The 26,629-nt window shown below is 36.9% G+C and overlaps 1 protein-coding gene across 5 annotated transcripts in view; it reads left to right on the top strand.

The window, feature by feature from the left end:
- The window catches only part of gabra1 (gamma-aminobutyric acid type A receptor subunit alpha1), a 41,885-nt gene extending 30,643 nt beyond the window's left edge, over positions 1 to 11,242 (top strand). For all 5 annotated transcript variants that reach the window (XM_008113121.3, XM_008113104.3, XM_003215124.4 and 2 more), the window contains exons 8-10: positions 926 to 1,078; positions 4,641 to 4,843; positions 8,862 to 11,242. In XM_008113121.3, the coding sequence (XP_008111328.1) occupies positions 926 to 1,078; positions 4,641 to 4,843; positions 8,862 to 9,176 (671 nt within the window). In that variant the 3' untranslated portion in view covers positions 9,177 to 11,242. The remainder of the gene's footprint in view (positions 1 to 925; positions 1,079 to 4,640; positions 4,844 to 8,861) is intronic.
- Positions 11,243 to 26,629: the final 15,387 nt, after the last annotated feature.

Below are 26,629 nucleotides of genomic sequence, written 5' to 3'. Positions count from 1 at the left end.
TGATTATTGGACCTGCTCATTTCTTTTCTCTTCTGACAGTTATTTTGTTTCATTTCTGTCAGTGCAGAACGTGACGCTGCATTATCAGGCCCCAAAGGAATTTGACCTTTTCAAGATATTAATTTTTCAACTAATAGTCACAAATGATCAGACTAAAAATGAGATGCCTGCTTAATTTCTGAAAAATACCATTTCACAAAAGCCATTAAACAGTGAGCAGGCACTACAGATAATCTTAACAGAGCACTTTCCTTTTTTTAAAAAAAGAAGAAGATGAAAGCCACCTAACTGATTTATAATTCATAGATCAAGAAAAGATCAAAAAGACATTTGGGCAAAATCTTTCTCTTTAAAGAAGGCCAGTTCTCTGACTTTATTCACAGATCCATCCATCTCGTACCTTGCAGTTTGTGACTCCCAAGCTGACTGTAACTTGTTGGCCTGATATTATGACCATGCCAGCTGCAATTTCTTCACTCCTCAGCAGCCAAAAATAAAAATAGAAATAAGGTTATATTATGCCACTAGTTAGTCACCATACATGGTTGGTGAGCAGCCTTCAACTTAGATATAAACAGATAATAATTGTGTGGTTTGTGCAAACCTAGCCATGATATGATAAGAGAAGGGCTTTGCAAATTTTCCCTCCAAGATCCCTTCCAATTTGAAATTCAGGGGAAGGAGAAGAAATTCTGCATAACTAGTAAACTCCACCTTTTCTAAATGCCATGTTGCTACTGTGAAAAATTCTGAGATTAGCATTCTATATTTTAGTTTTGTATTATGTAATTTCTTAAGGGTTACAATTCTTTTAAAAAATGAATAAATGTTTCTGTATTATTTCTGATGTGATGATTTGTTGTATTTATGCCAGGTACTTTGCAACGGAATTCAACTGACTTGTATTTTTTGTCCTCTTATTCAGGAGAATATGTTGTGATGACAACTCATTTTCACCTGAAGAGAAAAATTGGTTACTTTGTCATTCAAACATACCTGCCTTGTATTATGACAGTGATTCTTTCCCAGGTCTCCTTTTGGCTTAACAGAGAATCTGTTCCAGCAAGAACTGTATTTGGTGAGTGTCCTTTATTTAGAAATTAATTGAGGGTATTGATAAATATTCAGTTACATGACACAGTGGCTGCAGGAAAGGAAGCTAATTCAATAAAGCAGAGCTTTAAGTGCTCTTACTTTTAAGCTTCTGTAGAAACATTGCTAGTGAGCCAGTAGTAAGGCAGAGTTCACAAAAGCAGACTCTTACTCTACCGCTAAGGTCCAATATGTGGGGAGTGAAAGGGTTAGTAGGATCAGCAGAACAGGATTTATAGGCTGAGTCCCAGTTTGTCTTTGACCTAATTACATACGTGAATTGTTGCTTCTAACCGCCTCTGATTTTAACTTATGGAGACTTTATTTCTGATCATGTTTTTTTCTAGAGTCCCCATAGTATCCATTGACAAACTGGCAAAACTATTTATTTTCCCAAATCCATTTTTTCTGCGCCATGGCATCTCATTAATAGCTTTGTAATGTGTGTAGGAATGTGTGTGAATCATCATTTTCTAAAAGTAGGATTGATATACCCTCCACAGGCAATAAGTTGTCTGCAACAGTAGGGTTTCTAAATAAATTGCAGACTGATGGCCAACATGCTAATGGTTTTTGGTGATGACATTCTTGAAGAAATCACTGAAAAGAGCATATCCTACACAGATACTACATGTATTACCATGTAAAAATATGAAAGCCTTCACTGTAGGGCCACTTAGAACTGATTGCATCTCGGCCTTTCGACAAAGGTACAGTCAAAAGACCAAAATTCGATTGCTTCTAAGTAGTGTTACTGAGGAGACTTCCCCAGTTTTGAAGTTGCTGTTTACCTTTAAATGATTTCTGATTTATGGTTACCTTCAGGTGAATATCACAGTGTTTTCTTCAAAAAAAAAAGTTAATCAGTGGCAGGAGATTGCCCTTGCCTTCCTCTGAGGATGAATGAGTGTGACTTGTCCAAGGTCACCTGGTGATTTTTCATGGCTAAGTAGGAAATGAAACTATCCAACATTGTCCTTTTCCAACACTCAAACCACTACACCATACTAGGTTCATTTTATCTGATGTTAAACTGATGTATTTCCAGCAATGTTTTCCTTCTTTAATTTTTTTCTTTATTTAAAGGCATATGGCAATACTGTAAAGTCAAAGTAATTTATCCTGCAGTCTGCAGCTCTAAACATTAAAACTGCAGCTCACACTTTTTGAGGCACAAACCACACTGGTTTCAAAGTTTTGTCAAGCTATTTATTTCTGTAATGGAGCTGATTTTGGAGAAATGGCACTTGTCCTCATGGACCGATGTAAACCACAGTTGCAGGAAGTACAGTACAGGATTACAGGAATGCGATTGAAGCACAATTCACACAAACAAAATCATGCAAACACAAAGGAATAATGTGCTTTTGGAAAGCAAGCAAGCAAAAAACAAAAACAAATGAAATTCACACTATTTGTTGGGGGCAATGTCATTGCACCAAGCTTAGCAGGAGGTGTGTGCCTAAGGCATGCTGTTATGCTATAAGTGTGCTAGAGCCCATCAGCAGGATCTGATGTTCTCTTAGCATAGCTGTTCAGTAATGTTTAGTTGCAATCTTGCTTCTGCACTAGTCTCTTAAGATGTTATATGCAGTAACCTAGTGGTAAAATTTCAACTGCAGTTCCCATAGAGATGCTCCCAAAGAAAGTCTAGAAATGAATGTGGATTCATTGATCCTTACCAGCTCCCAAAATGCTTCATTTCTATTTTTTGTAAAGCTAATTGTCTATTCTAGACCAAGCCACACAAAGTACATTGCAATACAACAGGGAAAGTTCACAACAATAAATGGTTTTATTTTCTTTGATTGAGGTGGTTGATGATATCAACATCTACCCTGCTAAAAATGGTATTTATTTCTTTTTGTGTATGTATAGGTGTAGTTGGATAAACTCTTTGGCTTTAGGAAGCCCATGAAAAGAAAGCCTCCAGATTAGAAAACCTCATGATATGATTGCCTTAGAATTGCTATAAATTGAAAATGACTTGAAGATGCACAACAACAATCAAATTTATGGAAATAGATGGAAAGCTGAGTTAGATAAATTAAAATGCAATCCTATGCATTGTTGGAGTGCTAAAATTCCATTAATTCAGACTAATTGAACAATCTACCTCAGACTTGCAGTCTTTATGTCAATTTTTAATACCCAAATTGTTATGCAAACAGAGCCAACTCAGAATAGAGATGATTGATAATTGAAAAGTCTAATTTCTTTCCAAAGCAATAAATAAAACATTTGAATATGGATAGCACAGAATATTTCTGGTTGCCATGTGTTTTGGCTAATGCTTGACACAGTGGAAAGAGACTGTAGCAGAGATTTAATACATGAGATGCCTGCAGTTGTCAAGGTAACTGGTGAGTATGTGATTCAATGCAACCGTAAGAAATGGAACAGAGATACAGACCTTATACTCACAGTGAAAGCTCAGTGGCTACTTAAAATAAAATTGTTTGGCAGCAGGTGAAGAACACTGCTACTCGGGATGCAAGCACATTACTGCAGTGACATCTTTTCTTTCTCCCTTATTTAATCAGCATTAGTAACTAGCCTTTCAACTTACAAGAACAGCTTGAAAGTGGTGGTTTGGGATTCAGCAACAAGTAGAACTATAAACTGCAACTATAATATACTTCAAGTAACAAGATGATTGTGTTTCAATCAAAGGTGACCCACTCAAGGCATTTTGGTGCTGGGGGCAGAAAAACAACCTAGTCCTCCCCCCATGGTAAAAAATGTACCCAGTTGCCAATTTGCAAGTTAAATGATGCCACGTAGATTCTCATCTCAGGTGAACTACCTCAGACCATCCTTAATTTCACTTGTTTCCCAGTCCTAGCTTCCTTTAGCTGCAGGATTTTCCTTTACCTATCAGAAGATTTAAAATATTATGTGGAAGGGCCACCAGGTATCAAGAGATACTACTGTGAGATCTAAGGCTTCGGTTCTATGTAACTTTTTGTGAAAAAGAAGCACCCCTGAATTCACTGGAACATATTTAAAGAATTGTATTGCAAGTGCATAAAATAGAGCCAGTGAAAGCTGACTCACATGTGTTTACTATTAAATGCCTGCTAAATAATGGTTTTCTCAGTGCTCTGCAGTATTCAAAACTACTTTCAAATGCTAAAGGGAGTTTCAGAGTATCCATCTCCAGTGCACAACACTGGATACTTGTTTATAACTAGGCACCCTAATAGAATGATGTGTTCTCCCTCATCCCAACTATGTATGTACATACAATAGCTAATTGCAGTGGCCTTGAGAAGAAGAAAAAATATATTTATGTAATGAAAATAATGAAAACAAGAACCAGTGTGATGCTGTAGTTTGAGTTTTGGGCTATGACTATGAAGACAAGGGATCTATTCTCTGCTATGGAAACTCATTAGGTGATCTTGAATGAATCACACACTCTTCACCCCTGAAAATTCCATGATAGGTTCTCTTTAGGGTTGCTTTAAGTTAACATTCAACAACAACAATGAAAAGAAAACAGCAATAAGATCGAATGGGTTCTGAAATGTTCTTTTGCTTTACAGGAGTGACAACTGTGCTAACAATGACCACCTTAAGTATCAGTGCACGGAATTCTCTTCCAAAGGTGGCCTATGCTACTGCTATGGACTGGTTCATAGCTGTGTGTTATGCATTTGTTTTTTCGGCACTGATTGAATTTGCAACAGTGAACTACTTTACAAAGAGAGGTTATGCATGGGATGGCAAGAGCGTTGTTCCAGAAAAGGTAATAATTTAGATGTTCACCTGATTCTTTATATATAACATGGACAATATGAACACACTAATGAAAACCATTTGAACTTGAAATCTGATTCTAAATGTATTTGTCTAAAAGAAGGTCTCCTGAATTGTATCTACCTATTTGCATCTATTCTCTTATACTTAAGAATGTTGAGTTAAGGGTCTGAACATAAGCACTGGTGCCTTATGTTATAAAAGTCTCAAAAACGTTCATGTGAATATTCATCATTCACTACATACTTTCACCAAAATAATGCAGTTTGAGCATCTTTTATCTAGAATTCCAAAATTCAAAATACTCCAGATTCAAAATAGTTTGTGGCTGAAATAGCGACATTTTTGCTTTCTGATAGTTCAGTGTTTCATGCACAAAATTATTAAAAGTATTATATAAACTTACCTTCAGGTATAGGTGTGTGTGTGTGTGTGTGTGTGTGTATGTATGGTGTACATGAAACATGTTTAGATCTGGGTCCCATCTCCAAGATGTCTCGTTATACATATATTTGCAAATACGTGGTTTCCTAAATTCCTCAAAATCCAAAGCACTTCTGGTGCCTTATCCCAAGCATAAGGGATACTGAGACTATAAATAAGTTCTATACCACTTACTATCACTTGAGAAGAAGGCTTCAGTGGATATAATGCTGGCATTCAGCATGAAGTTATTTTGAGTGATCAAAATATGAGATGTGAATTTAAAACAAACTGTTAGGGAGAGCCCATGTATACAAGAGATCATGTGTCAAGAGCAAGAGAGCTTCTCAGCCAGAATGAAGTGCTTTTTTCATGAAAAAATGAAAATAGTAAAGAACATGCAAATTATGCCTTGAAAAATCATTCTCATTCTTATCATCCAGTGTGAACTGTGTGATTTAGAAAATGCCTCTATCCTTGTGTGAAGAGATCTGGCTGAACCACATCTGATGTTTCAGATGCTGTAAATGGTGGAACTGAGGAGTTTTGTTTAAGAGAGAAAAACAGGATATAGTTAATAAAACAGGAGGAAGAGAAAGATTTTGTCCACCAGTAGGGCCCAGGCAAACATGCTATAGAAACTGAGCTCTGTTGTAGCAGAATTCACTGGCCTCATTACTACTATTTCAACAAAAGGCTCTTCTTTGAAGCAGAGCCATTTATTTATGATATCTAGGTGATTGGGCCAACAAGGTTATCTCCGTCCTGCAAAATATTATTATAGAAATGTTAAGAAATGAAAACAATAACATTAGATTAAAGTTGTTGGGACATTGGAAACTAGCACAGCTCATAAACAGCAAGCCAAAGCACTCTCAATCTTGAATGATTTTTGGATCATACTCTGAAGATGGATTAACTGGGTTTATTCTGTCTATTAGATGGAAATAGTCAGCAGCTTTTATGCCAAGAGGCTTCTAAAGGATTTAGTTTCTCCATGCATTTTTCACAGCTCTTAAAAATATCAATGTGATGATTATATGTGTACATTTTTGAGTCACCCATTTCTAATATTTGAAGAATAAAGATTGTGTATAAACCCAAATAGATTATATCAGAAAGATTATTCGGAAAATTTTCAGTAGCTGCAGAGTAGTCACTCAGCTTCTGGGCATAATTAAAATAGGAAACTGATCTGATTTTGCATACAATTAACAACAAATCAAACCTGAAAAAAGGGAGTGGGAATTACTCAAGCAAAACTAAGTAAGTGACATCAACATGTTATAACTTTAGTATCTTGCAAGGCTAGAACAAGAAATGGCATTACATGGTGCACCTGCTCCCATTTTCCTTTTTAGTTGATTTGCAGTCCCATTAATGGTGAAAGAATTGGCTTTCTGGGGTATCACTTGACTCAATGCATTGCTCTGAGGAAGAGGTCATTCCCTCAGAACAAAGTATCATGGCTGATGTGGCCCCTGGGACTATCTCTTTCACAGTGGGAATTTGGAACAAGTCCTATTTTAAAGGTACTTTAGCTTGCAAGTAGATAAAATATCTTTCAATAGCATTTGCTGTTATCACATGTAGTATGGAGGTGGTACAGGTACCTGAGGCCACACTGCCCCACAATAAGAAAGGACCCTTTCCTCAGACCAAACAGCATGGCATGTTTGAATACTATGGGGTGCATCTGGTAGGGATGACAGTTGCACATTTGTAGTGGTGTTGGATGGAAAAGTGACCCAGGGAGAAGATGAGCAGATGACCAAGGGGCAATGAAAGACAAATGATGGGCAGCTAAATGTCTCACACTGATCTGTTTTCTAAAGCAAGGATGCCTCATGAGAACTTGCCTTCTTCCCTATACTCTATGGTGGTTACAGGGTTCTGGGTGGGGACATAAAAACTTTGTAATAATTGGAGACTTCCTTCAAGATATTGAGAAGCAACTACTAATGCTGCTGCTATACAACAACATATCTCATCTTAAATGCTTTAGTTCTTCCTCAGTTCCCTGTAACATTTTTATGACTTATCTGAGTTGCTCCAGGAATGTTTGAATTCTTACCATAAGAACCTAATAAGAAACAAATTGATTTTTTTATTTGAGACTCATTCTCTAGGATTTGTGACATAAATGGCACAAATGACACTCACTTGCTTAGGTCTCCATTTGTGTCTAAACTAAAAGCATTTCCAATCATATCTCTATCGACACTTTGTCAGATTTGGTGAAACATATGGCACAATGCCATAACAGCACTGGGCAATTTAAGAATGGTTATATACCTTTCTGTGAAATTGGTTGTGAAATCTAAACTTCTCACTTCACAGACTGCTTCCTCCTACTCAGAGGCAAAAATCTGTAAACTGCTGTCACATTGCATATCTGTTTTCATCTCCCACCAGTAATGACAAAATGTACTTTCCTGCAGGCTGACAACCAGACAGAAGTGCAGTGATGGCACTGTACTGGGTATATACTCAAGTAACCTCACTTTTATTTGGCTTTTAACATAACTGTTTATTTTAACAGAATTCAGTATTTTGCATCCTGTCAATGTTGCCCACTGCTCAAGTTTCATCCATGATAGGTGGTTACACATTTTGTGTACCTCCATTGGACGCTTTACCTGTAACCCAATTCCTATTCACTTCAACATCAGGGAACTCCTTCTGCATACATGCAACCTGAGCCAATATGCTCAGGACTGAGGACGTACACTAGCTGAACAAGGGCTTGAGTTAAAGTGCAACTCTCAAGTTGAGTAGCCACTGAATCAACTGGGATTTATATATGCTGGGCCTAAACATTTGAATCTAGGCCAATCAGTCCCTTTGCAGTTTTAAATGAGAAACAATGCTTCTTTTAGCTCTTTCCCCCACTACTCTACCTTTCTCACAATCAATCCTTTAAATAAGAATTGTATATTCCTATATCTGCATATGGCCACATGTATATATACTCAACAATGTATATCCATACTTTCAGTGCCATATTTACCATTGTGCTGAAGGTGCGCTTAAGCTCAGGGCCCCATTGGCTGGGGGGGGGGGGGAAGAATCTTCCTGCCCAATTTTTTATGATGGATTTTGCTTATGTGGTTCAATTCCAAATTTGACAGCATTCTGTTTCATAATGATAGAGTTGATAGTCTATGGGAGCGTTCCACAAAGCAGGAAGTGTCGGCCTGCCAGGCCTACCTCCTTCAGGGCCCAAGGAAAGGGCCTCATCATTTCACTAGCACAGGGCCTCATTTGTCCTAAATCTGGCACTGCATCAGTATCCATGTTCATTAGCATCACCAAAACTGTCATACAAACTATGAAATCCCACTTCTCTGTGATCAAAATGAATAGCCTTGCTTTTGTACATAATCATGCCATCCTGAAAACATAATGCCACTTTTTGACACTGGAAATATGCTGGTTAAGGGAATGTAGAAATGTTAATACATACATGAGTATTTCTAAGTTAATATTTCCATTTACCAATATTCCAGTACTAGGATATTTTTGAAAGGGTGGTCTATGGAAAAGAAATATTGCATTAAAACCTGTTTCTTTTAAATTCCTAGCCAAAGAAAGTCAAGGATCCTCTCATTATGAAAAACAACTCATTCACAGCACCAGCAACGGCAACCAGCTTCACTCCTAATATCGCAAGGGACCCTGGACTAGCTACTATTGCTAAAAGTGCAACGATAGAGCCCAAAGAAGGGAAACCTGAAACAAAGCCTCCAGAACCCAAGAAAACATTTAACAGTGTCAGCAAAATTGATCGACTATCAAGAATAGCATTCCCATTGCTTTTTGGGATTTTTAATTTAGTGTATTGGGCTACTTATTTAAATAGAGAGCCCCGGCTGAAAGACCAATCCCCTCCTCACTAACCCATTAACCACATAGTTTGTTCCGTCTCTTTTGCACCGGGGATTGCTTTTTGGTTCTAAATACACAGCAGTTCCCATTTGCTTCATTGCCTCTGTCTTAAAGAAAATGAGATCTTATTTTATAAAGTAAAAGTATATTATATATATACATATATATAATAGAAAAAAGATATTAACTCTGTATTCTAGGGCTGTAACAATGTGATGTAGACACCCTATTCTGAACCATGTCTCTGAATGAGAGAGGGAAATGTAAGAAATCCAAACCACTTGTAGATAAACTATTGCTGAATGTCCCCATAAGAGATGCTGTACATGTCAGAACAGAAATATTTTTATGCAAAATGAAAGAAGGTAAAACAGTCTTTATATATGTTCATGTTGCACATACAGTATTGTATTTTCCATTTTTGGAGTGCTGCTTATTTTCAGTTCTTTTATAGAATATACACCTTTCCAAAGTGGTGGATTCCAGAAAATAAAGATATTTTTCCTAGATTTCTTTTTTGCCTAAACACCCAACCACCAGTTTTAAAGTATATACTGTTATTTACATAAACGAAAGCCTACTTACTAATGGTAGAGGTTATCACAGAATAGCACATTTGATTAATGATAATGAATGCTTTAATACGCTCTCTCACTGCAGTCTTATTTTACACATTAGAATGTCACTTGACTTTATAATACCAACCCTGTATCACACTAAGTGAAGAGTCCTAATTCCTTTTGACTTGTTCGGTAAACAATACTTGGAGAATTTACTAGAGTTATTTTTGTTAGGTTTCTTTGTTTGTTTTAGGAAGAAGAAAAAAGCAACGATAATTGTATTGCAAGCTCTAGATACGTTGAATGTATTATTTTATAAAACAGTACATTATAAAGCTTTAGTCTGAAAAAAGCATATGGCTAAGAGAAAGACAAAAATCTATTATTTCAATAATATATGTAAATATACAGCATGAGATTGTACATTTTTTTACTTTTTTATGTTCTTAATATATTGTGTAGGGGTCACCTCTCTAAGCTCTTAATATGTTATATTTTAAAAAGATACATATTTAGAGCCTGCAGTAAAAAAAAAGTCAGTGGCATTTGAAGGGGAAATTAGACAAAAGAAGAGAGCTGGGAATATATTCCATTTGTAAAGTGGCTATTTGTACAGTAGCTTGCAGTTTGAAACTGTCATCCAGTGTACTATTAGGCTAATGACTGGTATGCTCAGGTAATGCGTGAATACTAAAATATGGAATTATATTTGGTAGGAAAATGGTAAAATATTTAAGACAAATGTCATCTGTATATTATTGCTATATTTGCTGATACATAACTGTTAATGATAAGTGATGTAATATATGTAGCATTAAATACAGAAAAAAACAACATACACAAAAGAATGTACAGGAAAATACATTTTATTGATTAAAACTTATTACATTTCATTTTTACTGTAGCAATATATTTGTAGGAACAATATGTAAGGGCTTTAAATACAAGATGTCCATTTTGCAAGTTATTAGTTTTCCTTTCAAAATAATTCTAGCCAGTCTCATTTCTGCCAAGAATTTATTTTAAGGGAAAAAACCCACAAATTTTAGAGATGGTTATTAGAAAACAAGTTTGAGGCACTGATGGTTTTTGGAAGCATTAAAACAGTGGTTCAGAATCCATAACACATGGTAGTGAATGCATATAAATATATATATAAAAAAGAAAACAAATGCTACATGGACCTTCAATTGAATTAGCTAATAAGATAGTCAGTTTGATATCTATACATGTTACAGGCAATGTTTTATATACTCTTTCTCAATAAATCAAAAGATTGCTGCTCACCTAGTATCTACAAAATGAAATAGTTAATTTTTTTCTTTAGAAAATAAATCTTTTCTTTTCTTTTTTTTATTTATTAAATAAACCTAATGCTTCATTGTCTACCATTTAGTCCTGTCTAAACTTGATGAGCTAATCTGACTGGAGCTTACTAAAAGAGGATGTGTTATCTTCTGGTATTATGTGTAGATATATGTATAGAAAAATAAAATAAAATACGACTCTTTAACTTCGGTATTTGTTTATCTTGTTATTTTTGGCGTTTACTCTAGTATGTTCCTTAAGGGCATTTTACCTTCCTAATTATCCATTCTGCTACCATTTGGTCTGCACTTTGCACATTAGATGTGAATATTACTAGTCTGCTTTTTTTTTTGCTATGCAATGATTGCATTATATCACTTCTTAGTTTGTTAGTCTATGTGAATAGTATACTGTATAAATCCGATTGCACAGTTTATTGAAAACAAGGTATTCTCTATGTAGCTTTTTTACAGTGCTTTGCTAAACCATGTAATAATAGTAAGTCTTCCTTGAAAATAATGATACACTCTTATAGAGGACATTTTCTGTTTACTCCTGGGATAATTTTTTAAAAAGATGACATTGAATGTTTATTGCACCTTCGTGCAGTGATGTGGCAATAAAGACCTAAATCTATAATAGAGGTTGTTTATGGCAGACGCATGTAATGCTTTACAGAGTTTAGCAAAAGCTCATTATTTTATGTCAAACTGTAACTCTATTATACAAATAAAGTAAAAAAAATATGAATAATGCCAGTGAATGTTTTACTTGGTTGATTTTGGGTTTTTTAAACATGGCTTCATTTTAAGACTTGTTTGATAAATGACAAAGCAGACCAAAGACCCTTTTGCCATGTTACAGAAATTAGTGGGATAAGGCAAAATATGTAGAAGGAGGTTCTTAATGTATAGTATTATTTAATGTTTAAACATGCCCTTGTTTTATATACAGTATTTCTTTTTATTTTCAGCTCACACAGTCGGACTTATGACTTTTGAGACAGCCATCAAATGCTGAGCAAAACCAATAAAATATTATCCCCAATGAAAATATACAGCATTCCATGAATTAATTGAAACTTCCCCATTGACACTTAATCCTAAGTATTAGGCAAAGCAATACAAAAGTTTAATAATAAAATACTGAAGAAACATATATTATATTAGATACCGGATAATTCTGATAAAGGTGTAATGAATATTATTACAAATGCAAACTATTCTGAATAATGGCTGAATGAATACAGTTCTGGAAATGGATTGAGTTCATAATTCATTGATGTCTGAAACCAAAAGATTAACAGATACTGTTGGGAATACATTTGCTGATATGATTCAATTTGTTTTGTTAGATCAAGGAGACTGATAAATGCTCTGACACAGCAGTCCTAAATGGTATTTGTTTGTTTTAAAATGTTCTTTCAGGTTTCCTTTTCTTCTATAGGTTTTATAAATTCTGTTCTGCACATACTTGTATGCATTCCCTGTGAATCTTATGTGGGGAAAAGAAGAAGTGGAGGGTGGATAGTGACCTCAGAAGACAGTAGATGTCCCAAGAGAGAGCCTACTATACCCATCCTGAGACACAAGGAATTTTTTTTTGGTGGGGGGTGGGGGATCTAAAAGCTTTCCCTATTTCCCATCTGAGTGGAAAAAATGTATTGGAAACAAGGATAGATACTGTACTTGGATGATTTCATAATTTATCATGGATTGCTCACATCTTTAATATTTAAATTATAATTATACTAAAATAAACCCTCTTTTCCTCTTGAAAATGGTTTTAGGGTGACCCATGTTTTGTACCATTTGGAATATCCACTTGTTTTGTTGTGTTGTTATTTACCATCAAATCAGCTTTGACTCATGGGAATCTTATGAATGAGAGACCTCAAGAAAACTTAGTTATAAACAAAGCTATGGCTTCTTTGATTGGGTCAATGCACCCATTAATGCTGTCCTCATCTTTTTCTACTGTCTTCCACTTTGCTATTCATTATAATATTTTCTAATGGCTATTGATGTCTCCAAAGTATGATAGCCTCGGTTTAGTCACACTCCCTTCTAAACAGTCTGCAAACTTGATTTGCTCTTAGACTATCCCCCTGAATAGGTTCACTGCCGAGATAATATCACCATGATATCAAAAACACTTAATTTGGAGAAAACTGAATTGTGGACTTCTCTTAAGGCAACCATTGTTTTTTTTATTTTAGCAATTTTCAGCCAAGGTCCATTAGAACTACAGTAGTCTTTGTGGATAATATTGGTTGCCAGTTAGATATTTCTAACATGGAATTGTAGTGTTGCTTGCATAATCACTTCCATTGGAAAAATGTTAAGTATTTTTTCCTTCAGTAATATTTGGAAGGAAGACCAGACACCTTGCTGGGACAGTAATTCAGTGCCAAGCAGTGGTGAAGGAAGAGTTAAATACTATCTAAATTACATGTGTCAAATGCAAGGTAAGGCACAATGTCATTTTATCTGGCCCATGAGGTTTTCAATGGACCTCTTCTCATGTTCCCTGGGGCCATTTTGCTGGCAGTTGTGCAGGGTGTCTCGTTGCGCCCCGCTAGTACTCCATCCTTTCCCCATCAGATGGGGACAACAGGACAAGGCAGAAAGGGCGCAAAAATGCAGGTAGCTCATTGGAGCTACCCAAAACTCACCTTTCCATACTTGGAAGGTAAATGTGCCCTTTTTCCAAAGTGCTTCAAAGGGGCAATATGCTCCAGTGTTATGAAGTGGTACGTCAGGGCAACACAGTTACATTTATACAGTCTTACGATCTGCCCTTTGAAGGCAACTAGAAGGCAGATGTGGTTCTTGGTGAAAATGAGTTTGGCACCCCTGATCTAAATGAAGCAGCATGTGTCAGTTAACTAGCAAAAACTATATGCAGAAGATATAAATTAAATAGGTACTTTAAAACACAAGAGAGCAACCATGGTGCAATGTTTTTCTAGGACTCTGAGGCCCCTCTATACAGCTGTATAAAATCCATTTTATCTGTTTTCAACTGGAGTATATGGCAGTGTAGACACAGATAATCCAGTTCAAAGCAGATAATGTGGATTATCTGCCTTGATATTCTGAATTATGTGGCAGTGTAGAAAGGACCTTTGAAACCTGATTTCACATCTCTGCTCACCTATGGAAATCAACAAGGTGACCCCGCTCAGTCCAAAGAAAGGCAATGGCAAACCCTTTTGAAAAAAATAATAATCCCACAATAGCTTTGTGTTAGGGTTTCCATAAATTGGAAATCCCTCAAAGGAACACTACAATACAGCGTTTCAAAGAGTTTTGAAAGAAGCTGCAAGCTTTTACCACCAGTAATTCCAGGTTCTAAGGATAACAGATCTGTCTCCTTCTTCGAGAGACTTATTTTCTTTTCTTCCAGGCCTTCAGATGCCATTAATTCCTGAAAGTCACTATGACAGAGGGACTGCGTGATCTCCTCATTATTGTTGCTATGACAAAAACAAAAACAAAAAAACTTTACTTCAAATCAAAGAAAGGAAAGATATTTTTTTACACTACAAGATCCAACCACACACCCCCACCCCTCCCACACACACACAAACCCCCAGCTAACATGGCCAATGACTATGCTGGATGGGAAATTGTAGGATGTGCAGTTGTTACAAATAATATTTTCAGAGCTCTGCTTAAAACATGTGGTTTTCTGAATAGAACGGACTTAATTTGCATTAGGAATCTGATATTCCAGTGGAGGAGTCTTCATTTTGTCTTGTCTCATGCATCAGAACAACTGCATGCCTATATGAGTAGAATTGGGGAAAATTATACATTTCTCGTAGGAAAGCATCAAACTGATGAAATAACAGCAAATACTTTTTAAGATTGCCTCAGATTTTTGTGTAGCAGATTTGCTGGGGAAAGACACATTCCCCTGTTGTATATCAAGATGGCAGGGCTTAAATACAAATGCATCTCAGCTGAGTGGCAACACGGGAGTTATGCAAGCAAAGTGTATTATCACCCTGTCAAGCTGTTGCTGTCACATTACATCTGATTACAGATGATGTTGGAGCAGGAAAAGTAAAAGCTTCTAAATGCCAAGTTTGCAGAGACTTAGGTTTTTCTTCCTTTCTTTTCTTTTTTGTCTCACTAGAGGCCTATCAAAGAAGACAGGGTGGCTTCATTGATGCTGATAAACCCATTTGCTTGAACTGTGAGGGTGGGGGCATTTCAATGTTCTGTATACACTTTGCACTCAAAATGTAGCTGTCTTGTATACATTTCAAGAAACAGCTGCACCCTCCCCCTTTAAAAAGAATTATTCAGTAATAGCAAAAAAGGTGATATTAACTGTATACTATTAAAACAGAGTATGATTTATGATTTGAAGTCAAGGGGATTTTTAATCCTAAACCTTGCAAATCTCAGTGGCAGTTTGTTTCTTTTGCCAAATGCTCCATAACTTAAGGTTATGTGTTAGTAACCAAGAACTATATAGCAATGAACAATTTAACTGGCCTACCTTAGTTTTACTATCTAAATTTCAAATTTTAAAGTGAATTCACTGAAAATATTGCTTAATATATCTGACATGAGCTGAGAGCACAAAGCACAAACATTTATATGATCCCATGACCTTATCACATGAGCCAGGTGAAGCATCCTACTTTGCCTGGCTTCACCGAAGAAATGGACTGTAGTGCAAATTCATTGCCACTCCCTCAATGTGACATTTCCCTCATCACATGTGGGAAGCATCACTGAGCCAGCACAACACAGGCAGGCTCCCGTGTTGAGAGAGACGAGTCATATGATGCTTCCACTCCAGTTATGGACAGGGCCTCCGCAGCATACTCATCCATTGTTGGACTGGCAGCAAAGTGTCCTCGGATCCTTCCCAGGCTCATGTCTGATGAGGTCCCTAATACTACTATTAATTCCAACAGAATCTAAAACATGATTTAGTCTACAATCTTTTGCCTATTTCATAAAGAAAAGATAATATGTGATTATGCAGCACTATCCCCTCCCACTCATTATATCCCTGTTTGTATTGTGCACCTGGAGACAGAAATTTGAAACTCCGTTTAGTGGATAAATCTGAAAGCCTAGACCAATTGAATCAATATGTTTACCAATGTGCTGTTTTAGCTTACCATTTAGCAATTGATTCTGTGAGTAGGGACCAATACAATTAGTCCATAACCTCCAAACATTCATTTGCTGCTTAGAACAGAACCTACATCATGCAAGCAGAACTACAACTAAACTGTATTGAACAGATTTTCTATTTTCTCTTTCATCCAAGAGCTCAGTGTGTGTGTGCGCGCGCGCGTGCACGTGTGCATGTGTCTATGTTACTTTTATCCTAACCACCCTTGTAGTTAGAGTGTAAATAGACCACAACATTGACACTACTATTAAGCAGAAAGAAGCAATTGCCTGAGGGTGCATTAATTCTACCCCCATCTCCTGGTGTGTCATTTCTATGAGCCAGGAGACCTCCAACACCACTTTAATGGTGGCTGGGTAATTAATTTTTACTTTTTAGTCCTTTTTGGTTTTGTTTTGTGTCTGGAAGGTCCAGCAGGGTATCTAGAACTCCCCCTACCAAAAAGCATGGGTTTTGTTGGGAGGTGTATGGACTCTAATCTGCAGCCAATCAGGTTTCTTAAAGCCGATTGGGCATAGATTAAAGGCTTTGGTGGAACTGGCTTTAGTTGATGATCTCAGTCTTAACATTAACAAGATGTGTCTGACACTGTTGGTGCTTCTTTAATTTCCAGTGGCTTTTGATACCATCAACCATGGTATCTTTCTGGATTGCCTGTGGAGTTTGGGAATTAGAGGCACTGTGTTGCAATGGTTCCGGTTGTACCTCTCAGACAAGTTCCAAGTGGTGGTGCATGGGGCAAGATGTTATCAGTATACCAATTACAGCCAAATATATTTCCCCATGTCTTCAAAGGCAGTTTAGCATGTCTCCTGTGAATGTGTGTCTAGGCTGGATGAGGAAAAACAAATTGAAACTGAATACAAACAAAACAGAAGTGATTGCCATTAAGGGTCCTAACCTAGTGTTAGAGTTGTATCAACCAGTTCTGGATGTGGATATATTCTCCCTGAAATACTGGGTTCATAACTTGCGAGTGCTCCTAGATCCCTCTGTCCTAGTGTTAGGAGTGCTTACTACCAGTTTGGGCTGAAGTGGCAGCTGCACCCCTTCTTAGAATGAGAGAACCTAAAGATGGTAGTACACACACGGATAACCTCAAGGTTGGACTTCTGTAATGTGCTTTACATTGGGCTAATTCTGTACCAAGTTAGGAAACTTCAATTAGTTCAAAAAATGGCAGCTAGACTAGTTACAAGAACATCTAGGAGTGAGCATATCACCCCTATACTAAAGTCACTCCACTGGTTGACAATTAATTTCCGGGCACAGTACTAAGTGTTGGTTTTGCCTCTAAAACCATACACAGATTGGGTCCAGGTTGACTACATTATCACCTTCTCCTGTACAACCTGTCTCAGACATTATGGTCCTCTGGGGATTGGCTACTCTGGAGAGGGACCTAAAAGTTTTCTGAGCCAATGCATCTGCATGGGACATACTTGGTGAGGGTGGAGGGCATCCCATGCTTACTTTGCTCCTAAGAGAAAAAAGACAATGGACTGAGGAGTTTTGTGACCTCTGTTCCATTATTTGCAAAAGCTTGTCAAGTTCAGGAGCTCAGATCTTCTACATAATATATAAGTCAATGTTGTAACTATTATAGTTGAATAATGAAATTAATTTGGTTGATGGTTTTTCCCCAGTATTTTGTGGTTTTTCATAAAAGATATAGCATATAGCAAGTCCAGAGCAGAATACATCTAAGATAAAGAGATTGAACTTTTTAACTGAAAGTGAAGGAAGAAAGTGATGACAGCAGCACACTTTGAAATGCCTTATACTGGGGAAAAAGTGTGACAGCAATTCAAAAATGCTCCTCCAATGACTTGACAAAGAAAATCTTAACAGTTCTGTGGATTATCAACAATTTCTATTCTGAACATATTGAGTGTAGCATATCAGCCTTCTCTGATCTAGTAATGCATTCACAAACTATTACTGCATATGAGGATATGTGGATTGGGGAAATGATTGGCCACTGTATACATTTGCAAGTGTTACAATGAAAACAACACCTTTCACAGTCAATTCAAGAAAACACAAATGTCAAAAGCAAAGTAACAAAGCAGCAATGTATAATTCCTTGAGGGTCAAAACTAATCCAGAGAGTCCTAGGTTTATGTTCTAATGCAGTTATGAAGTTCGCATAGGTGCAGTATGACTGTTGCCAACTGTTCATTGTGCATGTCTTTTGCATGATGGGAGCAACTCTAAATCTTTACACTGCCAGCTTTTCTACTGGGATGGGGAAAGTGTAGCCCTTGGGGAGAATACCACTCAAATCAATTTCAGCACCTCATAGTTATATGACTCTGGAAAAGAAAGAGTATGGATGAGAAAATAAATAAACTGTCCTAAACTTCAAGAAAACAACATGCAAACTAGTAATTAGTAATTGTAGGCATGCAAATAATGATAACTTTATTTATATCCTGCCACCATTTCCCAAAAAAGACTCAGGGCGGTTTATAGAACAGCACATAATAGTGCCGTAAAAACACATAAAGATTGTCTATACTTACAAACGAAATTAAGAAAGGCTACATTGTGGGAGTTTGTCTGACCTAATTGCTCTTAGATAATAATGCATTTAGGAAGTTGCTTTCCAGTTGAACAGGCTGGGAAGGAATTTAGGCTCCTCTATTCTTAGGCAATGTGTGTTTATATGTGGAGGTGTTTAAGTACGGATATTTGTGTTCCTCATAGCAATACTCCTGATTATAGTTACATTTATCACTGCTCTTGTTGTTTTGGTAAGTGATGTAAGCATTTGGCAGTTTCTGTAAGGGTTGTAGTGGTCTGCTTCTTGAAAGAGAGGATCCTTGTAAGAGGGAAAGATCAATATGTTTGGCTTTGCTTTACTGACCACACCACCTTCCCTGGACTAAACCAGTATGCTGGATGACACCATAAGGATGAAATCTTCCTTGCCTAATATCATCCAGAACGATCTTCTTCCCAGGTGGCATTTTCCCTTTCTCTGTACAGAGAAAAGCTCAGAATTCTCCCTCTCTCTGGGCATAGGAAAATTAACCGATATTCTATGTTAGCTGTATGTATAACATAATTATATCTATTGAGCCACTCCACTCAGTCCACCCTAACAGCCAGCAGCTAAACTGGAGGAAGGGTTTTGTTCAGCTGGTAATCAGGGCACAAAAAAGAAGACTGCTTCACACCTTTGAAGGAGGCAGGAGAAATCAAAAATAGGACCTGTTGCAAATCCTTATTGCAGCCTCATTGCTAGTGGGAGGGGGACTAGAAATGTTATCCTCCTTCTGTTCCGATTGTCACCTCAATGGACCTTCATTGACTAAGTTGGGCTGGAAGGTACTTACTACCTCATCAGATGGGGAAAACTGCCTATCGTATGACACCCACTGTTCACGTGTGACTCAGAGCCTGCCAGCTCCCATCCCAGGACATAGATCTGCTTCCGGCAGAGCTCCATGATGCAAATGAAGAGGGAGCATTGTAAGCTACCATGGCGGCAACACAGGAAGCTTCCCATGTTGCATAGACAACAACGGGGGAAAGCCAGGTGGCAAACGCTTCTCCCATCGGCGAGATTCGGCGTGCAAGGTAACGGTTTCCCTCTGCTGGGCCTTGCCAGATTCACCATGATGTGTGGCAAAACCCAGTCTCAATGTGATGAGGTCCATAGTTTCACAGTACAGAGCAGTTATGGACCTATAACTCTGAGTTATGAATCCTGAACTGCAATACTACATGCCAGACATTAAAAGGAGCATGCTAGGTCTGATTAAAGACTTCTTTAGTTACATTTCTCTTCAAAGAAATGCCAATCTGAAAGCCCACCAGCCGGCCATAAATGCATGTTGGAAGGCATCACTACATTTTGTGGAGATGAATTCCATAGTCCTCACATTGCCCCAGAATTACAGCTGTAGACAGAGAATCAGCAGTCATGTCACCCAAGGACTTTGCCCCGTGTCATACCTAAGCAGCTTTGGGGTTCAATCCAGACAGAAAATAACGACAACACTAAACAATCTAAATTGTAGTTTATTAACATTTTGTACTTTTGTTCAATCTAATTATGTGTAATTATTTGAGTGCATTTCAATTTTGAAAAAGCCACATAAATTCAGAAATGATCCCACTGATACGTGATATAGTAGAAAAGGAGAAAACAGCAAGGGGGGAGGAGGCAAAAAGGACAAATTACAAATACATTTTAAAAACAATACAAATGTTTTCTATATAAAGGTGGACTTGAGGACCCTCTGTGAAAAGATCCCTGCAATATTTCTGCATCACATAAACCCACTAATTTATTATAGTGTTCCTAATGGCAAAATTAGGAAGACAACAGACTGTTTTACTACCCACTCTTAATGGAAATTATACAACAGATGGATCTCAGGAGACCATAAGTAGTGATAAAGGTAAATATTGGCTCTAAAGAATGTCAGAGAAGCTATTATCCCTATGTATTCCAAACTCATACAGGCTGTTATCAACTATTACTTTATTTTACTGTTGTCATTGTTCTATCAGCCCAGAAAGTTTGCTTGCTAGATAAAGTGAATTTATTATCTTTGAAGGGCAGACACAACCCAAATGAGAAATGATCTTTCATTTAGTTTCAAAACATAATTGGTGCTGGGCAGTGCATATTATTCAATGAACAGACATTTAGGTCAAAGCAACAGAGTATTTAAACATAAATATCTATGCAGGCCACAAGAAACTTTGACAGTATTCTTCCACTTGAAAAAATAGAATTTTGGTTCAGTCATGATACAAATATTTATTACCGGACCCATTTCATAGTTAATCAGAAAATAATCTCTGTCATCATGCTAAAAAATATCAGTGAATTCCCCTCCTCCCCCATAAAAAAGCAAAGTAAATGCAATCTTTTTGCACATCTCTTTTGCTGAGGAACACTTTTTTTTTGGTTCAAGCCAAAAAGAAATAGAAATACAAATAAAAAAGATGACTGTATTCCAGTTCCCACATTGATTAAGAAAGAATAAATTAATGTGCAACCAGATCAAAATTCTCAGAAAAACGTCCATCCAATTCTTTAACTTTGGAACCATGTTTTTCATGGTTTTGTATGTTGATAGTGAGATTTTAAACATGGTGAAATTTCTAAAGTACTCTTTAATGAAAATGCATTGATAAAAATATGGGGAAAATATTAAAAAGAATTTATCCAAAGACACCACTCTGGATTTCCCCAGTAGAAGCTCTTCATAGAAGAGAATCAGGGCAGGAGAAATGGCTCACTTATAAGGACACAATAAAAAAGCAAATTGGAAAGATAACATTAAAGGCATAAGAAGAGATCAGTCAAATAGATAAAAACATTTCCTGGTTCTGATGACTGGTTGGTGGCTGCATGGTGGACAACATGTCTCCTTGAGGCTCCGAAGGAACAGCCAGGTTTTTGAGGTAAGGGTGGTGATGACCTCCTCCCCCTGAGGCAGATCGAGGCCGGGGGGTGGGTGTGCAAGCCTCACAGCATGACCAGCCAATGGTGTCAGCCCGGGTGCCTCCCTCAAGGAGACATCCCCAAGACGCCAGGCAGCAGCGTGCACAGAGGGGCAGCTCCAGCGAAAGCTCCCCTAAAGTCCATCTGCCACCAATTTTTATTTTTGAGAGCAATCAACCAGAACGAAGACATATAATAGAGAAAATATTGTACCTCAGAGGAGAAGAAGCTGGATAACAAACTGAATGGTGAGAACCACACAAACATACTTCAGATTGAGGCCCTTTGAGGTTTAGAAATGGATGAAAGGAAGGAGAGGCAGGCGGGGAAGTGAGGGAGAGGAAGGGAGGCCAGCAGATGTAGAAAGCCTGAAACTCAGGAGCCCGACTGCCATTCGTAAAGCTGACAATCGGCAAATAAGATAGGACTGCCATTATAGCGACCTTGAAGGCTCTCTTGTTTTGTCTACGAGCCTTCTTCTTCATAAACAAAAATATCAGCGAGAGTGGAGGCAAGCAAGGACAGGAAGTGATGGAGAGTGGAGGGCTGGAGGAATGAAACAAGAGTGTAGAAAATAAAGGGAGAGGTGGAGAAGAAGGAGAAGCAGGGAGAGGTCGAAAGGGAGACTAGGTGAGAGCAATGGAGAGGACAAGTGGAGGAAAGGCGGTGGTGGTGAAGAAAGAAGGAACGGAACGGATAGAAAGAACGGACCCCCATAAAAGGAAAAAAAAAAAGGAACGGAAAAAGGAACACAAGCGGAAATGGAATGCTGTAAAGATGTCACTGTGGAGCCATAGAGGTACGGAAAGGGAAAGGCTCCAGAGTCACATAAAAGAAAGTAAAGGAGGTAAACAGGGCCAAGTATAATACAAGAATAAGTGGCATGGTAACAAGGAGAGTGGTGAAGAGTTTAGATCCACTCATCGGGACTTTAGATATAAACTGTGCTCAAACTAATTAAGCAACTCAGATAATCAAGTTACAAAATTATTGGGGGGACCAGAGGAGAGTCAATCAGAATTAATTGATTTAAACCAACTTAATTTAATTTAATCTAATGAAATAATACTTGGAACACTATAGGGAAATTGACATCAATCTACATTAATTGAAATCGATAATATCAGTTGATTCATTTTTTTGTTCCCATCTCTCCTGCACTATTAATGATAAAGTTAAGAATATTAATGGACGATAAGAAGAGAGGAGGACTGGGGCTCCCAAATATCAAAGCTTATTATGAAGCATATAATTTGGCATGGGTAAAGTAGTGGGCCACTCTGAAAAATATTAAATTGTTAACATTAGAAGGACTCGATTTACAGTCTGGTGGCACGATTACCTCTGGTATAATAAAAGAAAGTCAGAAAAGAATTTCGGCAACCACTTCATTAGGGCAGCATTAATTAGGATCTGGGAAAAACATAAACATAGATTTTTTGAGAAAACCCCACTTTAGATATCACCAATTGAAGCGAAGCACAAAAGAGAATTGGGAACGGAAAATTGGCTTACCTATCAACAAATTCTCAAAAAAAACAAAAAAAGCCAGATCAAAATGAAATGACTATAAAGACACAAGAAGAAATTAATCAGGAACACCCAAAGACATCGTGGTTCCAATACTACCAAATACTACAGTGCTATAAAGAAGATGCCAAAGTAGGTTTTGATCAAACTGTAGGTTAATTATGCAAAGGGGGGAAAAGTTATTAAGACATTATACCAAATACTGCTGCAATGGGCAATGGAGGAAGAGCAGGTTAAGAACTGCCAATTGAAGTTGGCCAGAGATTTAGGACATAGTATAAACCTAAGTCAGTGGGAAGATATAAGATGTAAAAAATTGAAATTTACCACAGCCTCTGAAATAAGAGAGAATTGGTATAAAATGCTATTTAGGTGGTATTAAACGCCAGATAAAATAGCTAAATTTTGTAAACAGGCTTCCAACAAATGTTGGAAATGTGATAAAGAAATAGGGACCTTTTTCTATCAATGGTGGAAGTGCAAAAAAGTTTAAAAATATTGGAACAAGATACAAGACACGACCCAAAAAATATTACAAATAAAATTCCCATTAAAACTCCTTGAATTAAAGCCCGAAACGTATTTATTAGGCATTACAATCGGAGAAATGAACAAAAATCAGGATAAAATGTTTTTCCTAATGGGCACTACTGCTAGGATAGTCCTTGTTAAAGTATGGAAACAAAATAAAATACCCCCCATAAATGATTGGATTTTGAAATTACTAGATTTGATACAAATGGACATTTTAACACAGAAGTTAAGAGATGCAAAGATAAAAACAGATTGGTCAAGCTTCAAAGACTGTATACATAAGAATGGAAACATATTTGCAATTGACTTATCTGAGGTATGAAAGATAACAACTATGAAAAGTTCAACTGGACATTGAAACAGACGTTGGAAATCACGAAAATATAACTCCTCAGGAGGACAAAAGGAAGTCTTCCTTCCTTCCGCCCCCCTTTTTTTTTTTTTTTTGGTTTTGGTCTCTTTTTCTCTCCTTTTTTCCTACATCTCTTTTCCCCACCTTACCCAACCTCATCCCCCACGGAATTGTTTTCCTCGCTTTAGCTATAAAAGAACACTTGAAAAGTAATAAAAAATATTATTAAAAAACATTTCCTGGTTCCAGTATAGACAAATGAGAGAAAGTTTTAATAAAGATAGAATTATAGGTTTTATGGAAAAAGATCCTTCTGGGACAAAATCATGATGACGAAGAAGCTAAAAATGAAAATATATCAAAAATTACTAGACTTGACAACAGAAACTGAAGAAGTAAAGGACTGTATAGTTAAATGGGCCACAAATATAGTTCATACAATTAGATTAGAAGATTGGGGAAAAATATGGAGCAGAAATTAAAATATACTTATTTGTATGGCCTGAAAGAAAATTGGTATAAAATGATGTACCAATGGTATTTAACACTGCAAAATTTAGCAAAATAACCTTTTTCCACATGTGGTGGACTTGTAAATTAGAGAAAAAATACTGGAAAAAAATTGAAGTGAAAGTTCAGAAAATATTAGCCATAAACATACAATTGAAACCAGAATATTTCTTATTAGGAATTACTGATTTTGAATTATGAAAAAATAAAGACAGGTTATTCAACTATTTAGTGACTGCAGCTAGAATAAATTATGCAAAAAAGGAGAACGAAAGAAATATCAATCATAGAACACTGGATGTCAAAAATAATTGATATAATGAATATGGAGAAATTAAACCAACTACTATCCCAACGTACATCCGGAAATATAGTAACAACTGTCTGGACACTGGTGAAAGAATATAAGATACAAGAAAAAATGGAATTGATAATACAACCAAAGTGAAGACAAAAAGAATAAATGTACTTCGAGCAGAAGGAGGGGACAGCAGAATAATAAGGAATTATGTTTGAATAATTTATGCTCCAGAGAACAAGATTGGAAGTCATTTTTTTTCTTTTTCTCTTTTCTCTTTACTTTTCTTCATATCCTAAATCGATCCTATGCAGTTATAGTTACGTATTTTTAGATACCCCAATAGACCTTCCAAACTTTTCCCCATCTCATTCAACCTTTTAACTCTTTAAATATTTGGGGATTTTTTTTGCCTTTTCCTTTTCTCACTTTTTTAACTTAATAAATTTTTCTATCACTTCTTTTGGCTTGTAAACTAATAAAAATTCTTTTTAAAAAAATGAAGTTCCAATAATGAAATGACTGGATTTAGTCTAGTATTTAGCTATCAAACTATCAATAACTTTTCTTGCTTTTAAACTGCAATAAATAATATAAACGTTAATAGAATTTTAAAAAAATTAAAAAGAGGTTAATTTCACACCATACATCTTCCATTTTTTTTTAAAAAAAACATTTAGGTTTTTGGGTTCTCTCCCCCCCCCCCCACCATGCTTCTAAAAGGCATCATAAGATCAGACATTTAAAATGGTTAAAATGCCTCTCCTCAGTCTTAATGAAAGAAAAAGCTTCATACTAAACAATGTTGTTTGTTGTGGTTTGGCCAGATGAAGATGAAAGGATTGGGGTTTCAGAGCCTGGGAGAGCGATAGATGATTCTTTAGATGAGGAAAAGAAGGAAATTTCAGAGCAAATTCCATCTGTGAGGCGAAGTTTGAAAGTGGAACTGTTTTGGAGTCCAGCAGACAGGGAGCGGACCTTTCAGCCACAAGGAGTTTAGCAACACCTGATAAAGACCCGACAGACCAAGATAGTTCATCTGAGGGAACAGCTGGGTTAGACAGGGATACCAAATTACATCTGAGGGATGAAAATATTGGATGCAGGAAATCCAATCAAATTCGTGAGAAACAAGCGCAGAAAGAGGGACCTCAAGGTCAAAGAAATGCTTTCATGTTTTGCAGCCCTTAAATCAGAGAGTCTCATTGAGATTTTAGACCAGGCAATACTGCTGAATTGTAAGGATATTCAGTTCATGTTTTACTTCCTGGGAGTTTTGATTCATGTTTAAGACATTCTTAGAGCCTTGGTTTTTCTGTATTCATGTTCATGTTTTGATTCTTGTTTTCCTTATATTATGTTCATGTTATGATTCCTGTACTATTTGGATTATTTGGATTATTGCCTTTGAAGTGTTTTCACCCTTTACCAGCCTGTTCGGGGTTTTATATATTGACAACACTTTCTGATTACCTGTTGAATTTTGCCTTTCTTATTCCTTTTGGTGATTTTTCCCTTTTTATATGTACTTTCTTCAACAAACTATTTTACTGCTACTTTTGGATTCCTGGTTGGTGCTAGGGACAATGTGAACTCTGTCTGGGGTGCAACATTGTTAATGTTTGTTTCTGACCCTTTTCACCATTGGAATGCAGCTCCAATGACATCATTGCTTGAGGATTTGGCCTTGGGATGGAAGCATAAGAGGAATAGGTGAAGAAAGGACAACACCATCCTATAAT

This window comes from Anolis carolinensis, chromosome 2 (assembly GCF_035594765.1).
Source record: "Anolis carolinensis isolate JA03-04 chromosome 2, rAnoCar3.1.pri, whole genome shotgun sequence".
NCBI lineage: Eukaryota > Metazoa > Chordata > Lepidosauria > Squamata > Dactyloidae > Anolis > Anolis carolinensis.
Note: the sequence above shows the minus strand (reverse complement) of the source record. Positions and strands in the feature narration are given on the sequence as shown.